General features: G+C 33.9%; 1 protein-coding gene across 1 annotated transcript in view; it reads left to right on the top strand.

Moving 5' to 3' along the window:
- Positions 1-2,378: 2,378 nt before the first annotated feature.
- LOC149566208 (uncharacterized) overlaps positions 2,379-13,322 on the top strand; it is a 46,535-nt gene continuing 35,591 nt past the window's right edge. The window contains exons 1-10 of the mRNA XM_089816439.1: positions 2,379-2,643; positions 2,842-2,895; positions 2,992-3,090; positions 3,697-3,796; positions 3,877-3,918; positions 4,008-4,064; positions 4,206-4,658; positions 4,802-5,049; positions 5,204-5,225; positions 5,765-5,848. Coding sequence (XP_089672565.1) covers positions 2,513-2,643; positions 2,842-2,895; positions 2,992-3,090; positions 3,697-3,796; positions 3,877-3,918; positions 4,008-4,064; positions 4,206-4,658; positions 4,802-5,049; positions 5,204-5,225; positions 5,765-5,848 — 1,290 coding nt within the window. The 5' untranslated portion in view covers positions 2,379-2,512. The remainder of the gene's footprint in view (positions 2,644-2,841; positions 2,896-2,991; positions 3,091-3,696; positions 3,797-3,876; positions 3,919-4,007; positions 4,065-4,205; positions 4,659-4,801; positions 5,050-5,203; positions 5,226-5,764; positions 5,849-13,322) is intronic.

Below are 13,322 nucleotides of genomic sequence, written 5' to 3'. Positions count from 1 at the left end.
TTATCAATTTCAATCTAAAACAAGAGACATTGCATGAAGTTTTTCCATTTAAGATGTGTATATGTTGATTTGAAATATTTTGTTAAAATAATTATATTTCAATAATACTAATATAATTATTAAATCACTTGACTCATTAAGGATGAAATTGTTGAGCTACTTTGAAAGTGTTGCATTTAAATCGTATTTTTAAGTTAAATTAAAAGAGGTTAGTTGAACAAAAGTCAAAATTGCAGTTCTAAATGTGGTACAATATAGCAACTACATTTTAGTATGAATGTATTGGACTTCAAATTAATGAAAGATGTAAAAATTAAATATAAAATAGATTACACATATCTAATTATTTTCTATCTTTTATCAAACATTATTTTTCATATTATTAAGATTCTAACAAATTTAAACCAATACACTTATATATATTTGATTTTATTATAATATAATTTTTTAAAATAAAAGCCTATTATTCTTTTAGTATTTCATCATTCCAATAAATGAAATTAATTCCATGGTTGTTTGTTCGTTCCTGCCCTATCCTTCCTATTTGCAGGCCTTCCATACCATACCATAAAATCTTAGGGCTAGGCTGGGGGGGCATAAAATTCTAAGGTAGGGTTAGGTCCTCATCCTTAATTAGGATGAAGGTTGTTATTATAATATCATCATCACGACAAGAACAAGAAAGAAGCCATCCAGGATGTTTCAACAAGAAAGCAACGTTACCGATAGGCAGGCCATGCCCGCCTAGGGCATATTACGTATAGAATATCCCCTCCCTCCGTAGAAACACATCGATCACTGGGACAGGAGAATCTTAAACGGGATATAATTGGATACTTAAAAAATTGCATCCATTGATCTACTAAAATAAATAATAAAGTGACATAAACAAAGTTTGCACTATTATTTCCCACTCAAAGTGAAATAGTTGAAAAGATTCTATAACTTACACTAATATTATAACTTACAAATATATTAATTCTATCTTAATTCATTCAGGGAGGGGGGAGATATCACATAAACATACACATAAAATAACTATTTACAATATAAATTTTAAAAATTGTAGTTAATTGAGTAGATTGATAATAATGGGCAATTATAATTTTGTATGAATATTAAAAAAAAAAGAATTGTAGGAAAAATGGACTAGAAAAATGAATGCATTTGTAGCAAATTGTGAGATGACATGAGTTGATTTGTAAATTTTCTTTCGATTGGTTGAATTTAAATTTAAATTTGGTAATAAGCTTTGTAGTTGATTGATGTTCTTCAATAGTTCTTTGGTTGAAGTCCTAAACTTTTGTCCTCTTGTTTTGATGGCTTCATCTATGAGCTTTGCACCTTCAACTATGGTGCTTGCAAGTTTTCATTGAGAAAGTGAAAAGCTATTAGGCAAATATCACGTGATAATAATAACTTGTTGAAGAGATATGTGACACATATCTCTTTGTTTGATGAAAAACTTTTTAATGCATTTTTACAAAGTATTTATATTATAAAAAGTATATTTTATTATCAAAAGTTAGTCAATTCTTGTGTAGTTGGGACAACTAATATATTTTTAGTTTAAGTGACATGTCTAAAATAATAGAATTCAAGTTTAATATCTTTTCAAAAGGTAATATGTAGAATGTGAGTTATTCTCCAATCTTGAAAGATTGAATTTTATGTTTCCTATCTTTGCCACCTAGCTTGAATAAATAATACTTCAGTAGTGATATTATTTTTAGGATTCGACTTTGTAATTTTCTAGTCAAACTCATTGAACCATGTTTTATGAGTAGTGGTTCACGAGATCCATTCTCTTTTCAAAACTGATGATCCAACTAGCACTCATTCTCAAAAGAGATGACTTCTTATGAACCATACATTTAAAAATATACGTTATTAAGTTTGACTAAAAAATTACACATTGAATCTTAATTCAATATCATATTTTAACTTCTTGTGTATAATATCTTTTACAAATAAATAATTAAATAATACTAAAAAGAATTGCTGAACACCCATAAGTTTTGTTGATGTAAATAGGGTTTGTTTTACAAATATCTATTTATTTAATTATTGCATAAACAAGATCTCATAACTCGCCCACCTTGGGCAATCACTGTACCAGTGTAGAACCACGCTCCACCATTAGCTCTCTCCCCCGTTTATATGTAAATGTAGCCACCAAGTTGTACAAAATAGTACTTGGTCCACATTCTTATATTGAAGTTTCCTGGCAATTATAGTTTTATTTGTTTTTATTTGTTACACACTGACGCCAATTCCTGTACTTTTATACCAATTTTGCAATGTGGGGAACCCACGACAGAATTTCAGTACTGCTATCCACTGACAATACGACAATCATCTATAGAAGTTTATGAGTTGTTAATCCTACAAATAGGAGCGCTATGAACTGGCCAATCACTCATCGTCTTTGTTTTTTCTTTTGATTTTGTGAGAGAGTTTTGCACAAAAGAAGTTTGAATTGAAGAATCAAAAGTCTGTTGGTTAGCGAGTTATGGAGATGGAAAAAGGGATATATTTGGGTACATGCTTGCTGCAGCATGCATTGCAGAGCATATGCATTGATTCAGAGTGGGTTTATGCAGTCTTTTGGAGGATCCTCCCAAGAAACTTCCCTCCACCCAAGTGAGTTCTTCCAATTTCCTTTCTTTGATTGCCTCATATCATCAAAGATTTAAGATTATAATACAAATCAATTGGTAATGAACAAAAGTGGAGGAAATTAACCTTCTTTAATCTTTTATGTATATCTGATATCTTGAACTAGACCCCATATATGTGGTAGAGCTTAGAATTAATCTTGAAAGGTTTTGTTTTGAACAGATGGGACACTGAAAACGGAACCTGTGACAAATCAGGAGAAAACTCAAGGAATTGGTAAGCCCATGTCAACGTTAATATATGTCCCAATTTCTATCTTATCTCATCCACACAACGAAATGCCCATGGCTTATAATTAGTCTACTTTAACAGGATGCTTGTTTGGGAGGATGGGTTTTGTGATTTCAGTTCTGGACTACAGCCTGGATTATTCTTCAAAATGTCTCATGAAATATATAACTATGGTGAAGGGTAAGTACTTGTATGTTGTAACCTTCTTTCTATTCCAATGCCTTTGAAGTAAGGAACACAAGTTTCATGAGAAATCAGGAGTTCGAGGTATATTTTTATTAATGTGGTAGTTCAGTAGGGTGTACATTTGTAAAGGTCTCATCTTTGAACATTTTTATATTTAAAATCTAATAGATTTGGTTTACACTATCTATATATACTTTTTCCTCGATTTAGGATCACACTCATGGTGAAGGTGATTCATCATCATAAAGGGAAAAGTGATTCAAAACGATTCATCATCATAAAGGGAAAAGTGATCCAAAACATCTAAAAGAACAAGATGCTTTTACATCTTAATCTAATATACTGTAAAAGTTTAATGCAAACTGTTCCCATTCTTTCTGATTCGAGTCATTGCCATTAACGTTTCTCTTTAGCCAAAGAGAAGTGGCAACTTGGGAAAAACTCAACAATTCTTTCAATGTTAGGAAACATAAATATAGTGACCATCTAAAATTTGAATATCCACACGAGGGCATCCAAAACACTAATTTTAGTAACTAATTAAGGCTTTACTGATCAAGTTTCTTATACTAATTAATTGTTCCATTGTGAGTGCCACAGAATAATGGGTAAATTAGTAGCAAACCAGGGTTATCAATGGATTTACAGGAACCAAATGATCCAGTCTGAAATGGAAAGTCTAAAGCGCTCTCTACACTTTGTAAGTTTCATTTATGTATTGAAAAAAGTTGTTAAACTCTTGTTAAATTGAATAACATAAATTTTACTTGGGAATGATAGCATCCTAGGACGTGGGAGTCTCAGTTTAACTCAGGAATCCAGGTAATTTCTACATTGAATTTTGTAGAGTAATCAGATGTAGAATTAATCTGAAAGAAATCATAAACTATTGGTTCTTTCAACTGTTACAGACTATTGCCCTAGTTGCAGTAAGAGAAGGGCTTCTCCAGTTGGGCTCTACTCAAAAGGTCATTATAACATGAGCTGATCATGTTAAAAATTCCTTATGACATTGACCCAAAAGGTCATAATGCTGTGAGATGGCATAATATTATTGAGCAATTTTGACAAGTTCAATAATGATATGCATTAGTTGCCTTGGGTTGCAGGTCATGGAGGATTTGAAGTATGTAATTTTCCTGCAGAGAAAGTTTAACCACTTGCTGAGCATTCCAAATGTGCTTTCACCACACCTATCTTCTCAAGGGATTGTGTCAAAGGATTCAACAAAGAGTACCCAACATAATGGAGATACAAAGTTGCCAAAGCACCCAAATGCCCCAACGAACTACAATCATCTACAATATAGAAACTTACGACACGAATTCAATCAGGACTACAATTACCAAACCTCTAGTGGAAGTCCGCACTTGGCCTCTAATCAGCATCAAGACTCACATTCTCTAGGGTTTATTGAACCAGATATTGTGGCCCCTTCAATGTCAAGCCTACAAGCACTACTTTCTAAGCTTCCTTCGGTTTCTCCCTCTTCCTTGGGCATTCCATTCAATATGCCAGCAGAAGACATTATGGATGTTGACTTACTAGATGCACAAATAAACACATAATTACAGAATTATATGATAACCTACAACACAAGTTTTAAAGAGCAGTTTGTTTGAGATCGAAACTCTTACCATCTGCTCCAACCTGCATATTTAAGTGTTGAGTTTAGCTTCTTGTTTGTAATGATGATCTTTAACAGCAGGCAAAAAGCTTGAAGTCTCAGTTTCAAGCCAAGATCTTGCCCATTGCTCAGCATAGTAACTGGATGACATCTTTGTTTACATCGATGAATAAAATAGGTCATTTGCTTTACACTTTGCCAAGAAGGGGATCTTCAGAGCTTTTAGTGGATTGTGTAGTTTCCATAAGAAAAGATATGAATGTGCTTCCCCAAATGGACAAGGTCATGATAATTTATGGTTACAGGAAGGAACACACAGAGACAACGTGAGGGTTTATTGATAAAGAGCATACTTTTTGCATTTCAGACTCCGAGAATGTATATTTTCTGTTTTGTGGGCAATAGTTCAAGATCATATTTTTCGTTTCTAACTATAACAACGTATATTTGTTTTGTACGCTGTAAGTCCTTTGCTTTCAGCATGAACTACTGTATTGCTGCTGTATTTGATTTTAGTTTATTTCATTTGGTGCTGTTTTGTTGTTGGTTACCTCTTCTTTTGTATTTTCTTATGTAATTCATTTCTTTCTTCTAATATATTCTAATATAGAAAGAATGAAACTTTAAATAAAAAGTGCACAAAATTTTATTGTTTAAAAGTACCAATTTAACATTATAATGAAGTTGGGAGGAAACAATTCATCTCTTCAAAAGCTAACCTGTGGTAAGTTCTAGGAATAGAGTTATATGAGCTGAGCCAAGAAATTAAAAATAGCTTAAGACAAAGTCATATGGGCAACACCTAGGAACAAGAGTTGACAAATAATAGGGCCAAGTTCAGTAGTGGAACACCTTCAAGCTGCTAGAGCAGTGACGGAAGGAGGCACAAGGTCTCAGTCATCCTTCTTTCCACCCCAACCAGTTTCGTGCATTGGTTAGGGGTCTGGAAGTGTAAATCCATCAACATTATCTTATTCTTCCTTGTCTTCTCTCCAAGGGGAGATTGACAAAGCAAGCTGAGGGAATTCTTTGAATGAGGAGGGTCAATATGAGTCATCGCCACCAACCTACGCTCCACGGAGTTTCCGGGACGGGGACGTTTTAGGCGACGAGGACATGTTTCCGGTACGGGGACGGGTCAAAGCCAAAATTTAGGGGATGGGACCTTAGGGGATGACAATTAAAAACATAGGGGATTTTTTAATATAGAGAGACAAAATTCAAGTATGCATATCATTACATTGATAAACCATTCACCATAGACATTTTAGAAGATCAATACATGGAAAATTATCAAATGACAATTATTAAGTACCTCCATTATAATATATCACATACATACATAGTAAAATCAAAATGCCTAAAGTTTCTCCAAGTATTATGCATGAAATCAGAATGGAATAAAGAGAAATGCAACTAATATAGTAAGTAGTAAATAGAAATACTAAATGCAATCTTTCCTCACTGCTGCTACTGCTGTTGTACATCATATCTTATAATGAGTAGAAGAGTTAGTGTTTTAGTGTTTTAATAGACAAATATGGTTTGCACATTTTTATTATGTTTTTAAGACAACTACGGACTTGCACAAAAAGTAAAATTTATTGTTTTGCCTTTACCTGACTAGTTGGAAAAAAGGGACAAAGCCATCCCCGGTACTTCTGGCTGTCCCCAAGTTTCCTACCTAATTTTTTTTGCCATTTCGGGGACATTTTCAAATTTGGCAAAAGGGGGACAGCTTTGGGGATGGCAAAAATCTGTCCCCGCATCCTCGGGATAGGTACAAGCCAAAAAGCATAGGGGACGCATCCCCGTGGAACACAACCACCAACTACTCAACTGATGGTAGCTGGTGGTGGCCAAATGGGTGTGATCAACACTGCCTAGCTTGAGGAAGAACTTTGCGGGCATGAAAGAACAACAGAACCTTGTGACAAATGATGACGAGGAGGAGACTCAACAAGGCAAAGGCTGAGAATGAAATCACCTTGGGTGCTGGAGTTACTTCTACCATGATGTTGATCATGAGAACTAGAATGAGCACCATAATTTGAGGCATTTGGGGGAACTTTGGCCACATTGCAAGGTGTATTTCCCCAATGCTGAAGGAGCTCCTATAAATGGAAAATCTCAAGGGCAATTTCATCAACCTGTACCTAAATCTATAACATAACATTATTGCAAATCAATTATTGTATTTGAAAAAAGAACAATATTTCTTTCTTTCTAAATTACAAATCAAATCATCATTCTAAAAGTATGCCAAAGTTTCAAGAATAAAAACGAGAATCTGGGATTGTAGCCTAAGAGGACCATTTGCCAAGAAAACATAGCAATGCGAAAGGGCAAAAAGAAATCATGAATCCAAGCCCAGTAATTTTGAACTCTTTGGAAAAACCAAAAGAGATGTATGAAAGATTTCTAGGATGATGACAAAAGGGACAACGAGGATTTGGAATAACCAAATGGTAGAGACAAGAATCCAAAGATAAGCCTTGAAATATAATTCATTGGCTAAAATATGCAAATTTGGGCTTTGTAATACTTATACCAAATGGTCATAATGAGAATACTTATAAGGCACTATCTTCAAGTAGAATGAGAATACTACAAGTTCCATATCTGATTCAAAACTTCCACCATTGGTGAATGGCTAGAGAGCCATAGATAACATTTCCTTGGTCAGTACTATTGGAAAGTTGTAATTGGATAATGTCTCTAGTCCTTCCACCATGGTGTATGACTTGACATCCCAATCTTATGCAAAAGCTTTAGAGGCAAAAGAGAAACACATAACTCAAACGTATTGTTGGTTTTTGATTTAATAGATTTGCATTTGAAACTAGGGAAACAACAAATAACATATTACCTAGGGTTTAGCTACTTCCCATGATTGGTATACCCTATGTCTTGGACCAAATAATGAACTTGATAGATTTATGTAGCAAGTAATGACCATTAAAGAGATCAGATTTCCACAATCCATTGAATAATATATTTGTTTCTGGATTTGATTGTGTAGAGATTTTTACCATCAAATCCAATCAAATCCAGAAACAAATATATTAAGTAATGACCAACTTTACACTTCATCATGTCAATAATTCTTTAATCATTTTGATTTATAAAATGTGTTCATGCTAAGACATGATTGATATTGCTTGATTTCTTCAACCTAAAGACTAGTGCCTTAATCCATTGTCAAAACAAAGTCATATTAGTCATCATTTAGATCTATTTAATTGACTTGCAATTAAATGTATCAACTGTTAATCTTCAAATCCTATACTTATCATATCCCTTTCATACCCTAAATGATCCTATCATTCCATGGAAGAATTTACTTAATTCTTTGACTTAAAACAACTTTGAAATGATACACAACTCATTAAATTGCATTTGAATAAAATGAAACTTATTCATTCATTCTCAACATCACAAAAACATGAAAATGGAGACATAATTATGAGACACGGATACCCAACAATTATTTCTTGTATTAGCTTCTTTGAAAATAATACATAGTTCTAACATGATATTCAATGACAAATATATAACACTAAAACTATACTTTCATTAATGTCAAACTTCTATAGAAAATAAGTTGAATACATCAACACTTAGCACAAAGTCTAGGACTTCCTCAAAATGATATGTATCAAAAAATAAGAATTTAGACCCTTCTTCCAAGCCTTGGGAATCCTTTTATACAAGAAGGACTGTAACAAGCTTCAAGCTAGAAAGGGTTTACACATGTCAAAATACAACTTGTGACAATGTTGTTTCATAACAACCAAAATTGCAACAAGAGAGAAATATGAAGATAGCCAAAATTTGGACAACTGTCATTGAAGGCATTCAACATCAACTTATTTATTTGCAACATGAGAATACCCACAATAGGTGAACCACAAATATAAGTTATCTCATTGAATTAGTTGTCCTTTCTCTATTTGCTAGTGGAAATTCTTTTAGCTTGTTCAATCGCTATCTCCAGATGGCAATGCCTTGATATTAGCTATAACCTCCCATATGGTAATGCCAGTCTCTATGTTTGGCTAGGTGGCTCCTCTAACAGTGTTTGGCTCATTCAAACATTTGTTCCATTTTGAATCTATTATAGCTTTAACCTCCGCAACTTTTTTATTCATATCCATTTCAATTTTGTATAGGATATCAATCATATCATATATTGTTGCCACATTAGTTTCATTGTTACAATAAGAAACAAACCTCTTAGTCTTCTAAATATCCTCAAAAGAGGTGGACCACTCTTGCCATTCTTTCAGGTTGTCCTCATTATCAACAATTTTTGGTACAAAGCTAGGTGTACCTTTAGTAATGGTCTTCATCTTATTTTGGATTATTTGCATTTTCCCAAGAAAAAGCCATCCAACTCCTTAACTTTATTTATTAATTTCCTAGTTGGAATAATAACTTCTTTTGGCAATTTTTTTTTTCTGTGTTAACATTGGAACAAGTTTATCAAAGAATTTCATATAAGGACCCCATTTAGTGAACATAGGGGAAAGAAAAGATAGCGCCTCTGAACATTGGTACTCAACACCTTGCAGTGAGATGCAACTGCTACGGATGTTCTGTGAGGTTTTCTTCAGGACACCTATCTTGTGGGTAAGCATATTTTCCATTATCCTTATCTTTGTTGTCTTATCTATTTCTTCTTGATCCACATCCATGTCCATTGGTTGACTTGCCATTATACTCATGTTTGACACATCTTCATCTATTTGTGTCTCTTTACCATTTACCTTTGTAATGGGTCTGGTAACAACCTTAAATGTTATTACCTCATATTACAAAATAGCATTCCTTTGCTCCAATACATAGGTCTTCTTCATTTCCTCATCATATTGTTTTCTGGTCTCTATATATTTTCCATTGGCTTGATATAATTTCTCTTCTAGTAAATCCATTTTACTCTTTCCCATAAGTGACATTGTATTCATCATATTAAAACTTTGATCTCTAGAAGTGGAATTGAAATTCCAAAAAAACATATTCCATTGTTGTGAATCTCTAACATCCATCAATGTTTGTTTGTCAGGTTCTTGAGCAATACTCCATATCATCATTGTTTGGACATCAATGTTAAAACCAGATCCCTTAAGCTCTCCACTCAAACTGACATCTTCAAAAGATATAGATCGTTCTTATCTCCTTATCTGGTTAAGCATGAAAGATGAATTCATTTCCCTACCAGGGAACAATATCATTCCACTTCTACTCACTCACTCTCTAGATTCTTCTACAGTGAGGGTTTCACTGTTAGGATCATATTCTTGTAGTTTTCCCACCAGTTCAACCACCTTTTCATCTGAATCTCTTGGCTATAATTGCAAAGTCAATTCATTTTGCTTTAATTTTAAAATAGAGCTTTTGAATTATTCATTTGTGATGAAATCATCATCATGCATAAATTCTTGAGCTTGTATGACTTTGTCATCAATCATCTTGGCTTCAAGCTCAATTTTGTTAGGGATCTCCTCATTTCAGTGGATTGCCTCATCAAAAATTTGTGTTAAATCATCAAAGTATTGGCTCCTCCTTGGCATGATTTGGAGAGCCTTTTACCTAACCTTATTTGGCATCTCAATAAATTTTTGTTCCTTTTTGCCTCCTTGGGCCCATGTTGATCTTTTTGGTTGCTCCTCTTTGTTGTCAACCTCAAGCACAATATCTCGCTTAGGAGAGTCAGGCTCCAATCTATCTCTCACTTCTAGAGGCAGCTGGGATATTATTTCTTAAAAATTCTAGGTGCATTTATTAGACCTATCCAAATATCTTTCTTCATGATAAAAGCCCTTGAATGAAGGGCTGACCCTTTTCATCTTCTTCAATTACCAGTATTTCTCTCCATTTCACAGTTCTATCCTTGCATACTTCAATTTCCAAACAATTAGTGATGACATCCTCCTCCCATATTTGCTTACTTTGGGGCAAATTGTATCCCCTCATTTGTCTCAACCCTATCTTGACAACACCATTGGGATCATATGTCCTTGCAAGTCTAGTTGGCAACTTAAACTCCCTAATGAATGCATCAAGTTCTTCAACTACATATTTGCCTATATTAAAATCACCCACTTTGAAATTTCTACAAACAAAAGTCCCCTTTTCGGATAGCGGGCCCAAAATATTCCCTATTCATCAAAATCAGTTGCCAGAAAAACTCAATGATTCCCAATCTTTCAGGGACATACTTGGGTAGAAGATGAGGTGGTTGTAAGCATCCATAAACCCTAATTATAGAACAATTTTCAAATATAAAAATTCTTCCCCAATCATATCCCAATTTTCTATCCTCGTCATAACACCTAGATGGTTTAAGCAATTTCCTCACAGCCCTTGGGACCCTCTTAGTTACATCACCAACATATTTAAAATAGGATACATAAAATCATTGTAAAAAGAAAGAGAATTTGCATAAGCGTAATATTTTTCCATATCCTTGTCCAACATTGTACAGGTAGATTTTCTCCCATCTCGTCTATATCTTTAATGAAATTTGGGTGTATATACCCCACATTCTTGTACAAGATCACATGCGTCAACAACAAATACTGGTGAAACTTAAAATTCTTCAAGTCTCCCTATTGTGCAACAAAAATATCATTGTGGATGACATTTATTATATGGGTGACAAAATATGTATCCAACATTTGTAAGTTGGTTCTGTATATCCAATGCCATTATATACATAGAACCAAGAGCATTCATAGTCACATCCAGTTCCATTACTTTGTTTAGAGCGAAGATAGTGTACTGGAGATATCTTTTGAAGTATTCAAGGACACGAAATACCCTACCTTCTTTGGAATCTCGCCCTTATCCTTCCTAAACATAGGGATATGTTTCCTCATGACCCTTCTAGTGAGAAAACTCTTTTGTCTTGAAAGTTGCTTCAAGTTTCTCCAACTCAATAATACGAGTCATAGGTCCTCCTAATCAAAAAATTCTATGAAGGTCTCCCTGTCCAATGTACACAATATACACCTATCTTTCATATGAAATATGTGGCTCACTAGATTATATGCTTTAATTAAAGCTTTTAATAGGTCTACATCCACAAAAACCTCTAGCACAATTAGCTTACTAGATTCCTATACCAAGGATTTGAAATTGGAGGTTTACACACCTTCTTGTTGTAGAAGATCTAGAATAATTCATTTCCATTTTTTTGGCAATGTTGCATTTTTTCAAAATAGTACAGGTCCTTCAAGACATGTAAATTTGTAGATTGTGCATTTGAGAAACCCAACAAGAAATACACTCACTCATCTACAAATGGACTAGGGCTTTTCATCTTTCCTTGCACAGTACTGGCCAAAACTCTTCAACCTCTATCTTAGCAATTAATTTTCCCTCTTCTTGTGTCAATTCTCTATAATTCAAATATTTCAGCAAGATTTTTGTGCAATTCAAACACTTTATCAAGCTCTCTACACAATTTCCTTCTTTGCAATATCAAATCCACTAAGACTAGTGACAAGGACTTTGTTACATCAACCTTTTAATGGTTTCTATGAGTTAAAAGTGGCATTAATGAAATTTAAGTTGACATGCATGAAATCTTTCAAAAGTCTAGAAAACACTTGCATTTACACTTTACGACATTCATACTACTAGTCATCATTCTACCAGCACCCATAAAAATAACCTTTTTCATAAATAACCCATACTTTTAAGAGCACCAACGTAATGAAAAACCACTTTCTTCCCTATCTCTACTTCTCATTAGTTATCAACAACTTAATAGCTCAAGTCATGATGGTGCAAAGACTCAACAACTTTAACTCCTCCTAACATTGTGAGTCTTTCATGCCAATATATTTTGCTTGCTATGATGTTGTGTGTAGACCTTATCTCCACCTCACGACTCATGTTTTCCATCTAACCTTTAGGCTGCTCCTCTTAATACCATAAACACATAACAAAAAAAAATAAATAACAACAATTTGTGAGAACAAAATATGAGCTTCTTATAATTGTTGCAAATGTGGAATTAGAGAATTTAGAATTACAATATGCTAACCCACATGGGTGCCTTCATTACAGTAATTTGCAAGACAAAGATGTTAACTATCACCCAGAGTTGTCCTAGATAATGTTCATGCATTTCTTAAATAGAAAATTTATTTTGCCCAGGAAGAGTCTAGATACTCAAACTTAATACCTAGAGCCGACAGACCTTAACAATACATATACAGTTAGCCAAATATGTTTTTGATATTTATTTTGGAAGTTTTGGTCAGCCCAACTTTGGAAGGCCATAACTCTCAAATCATTGCTCTGATTGGATATTATAACCACTTTTTGGAATTCTTGACTTCTGATCTACAAGCTCAAATTGACGTAAGCACCCACCTATCAAATTTTTGGGCCTCATCTAGGCACATTTAGGCCTTCAATGGTGAGCCTAAATTTTTTATACCAAAATTACACACCAAAAATCCACAATAAATCCATGAATACTTGTGATATGGCATTGAGAATCAATTGGTAGGCTGATATATCCAAGGTGGGAATCCACCTCTAAAATTAGGACAACAACTCTGCACTAAGACAACCCTTATTCAAG

This window comes from Cupressus sempervirens, chromosome 3 (genome assembly GCF_028749045.1).
Source record: "Cupressus sempervirens isolate cs-2001-9-10 chromosome 3, ASM2874904v1, whole genome shotgun sequence".
In the NCBI taxonomy this organism is placed as follows: domain Eukaryota; kingdom Viridiplantae; phylum Streptophyta; class Pinopsida; order Cupressales; family Cupressaceae; genus Cupressus; species Cupressus sempervirens.
Note: the sequence above shows the minus strand (reverse complement) of the source record. Positions and strands in the feature narration are given on the sequence as shown.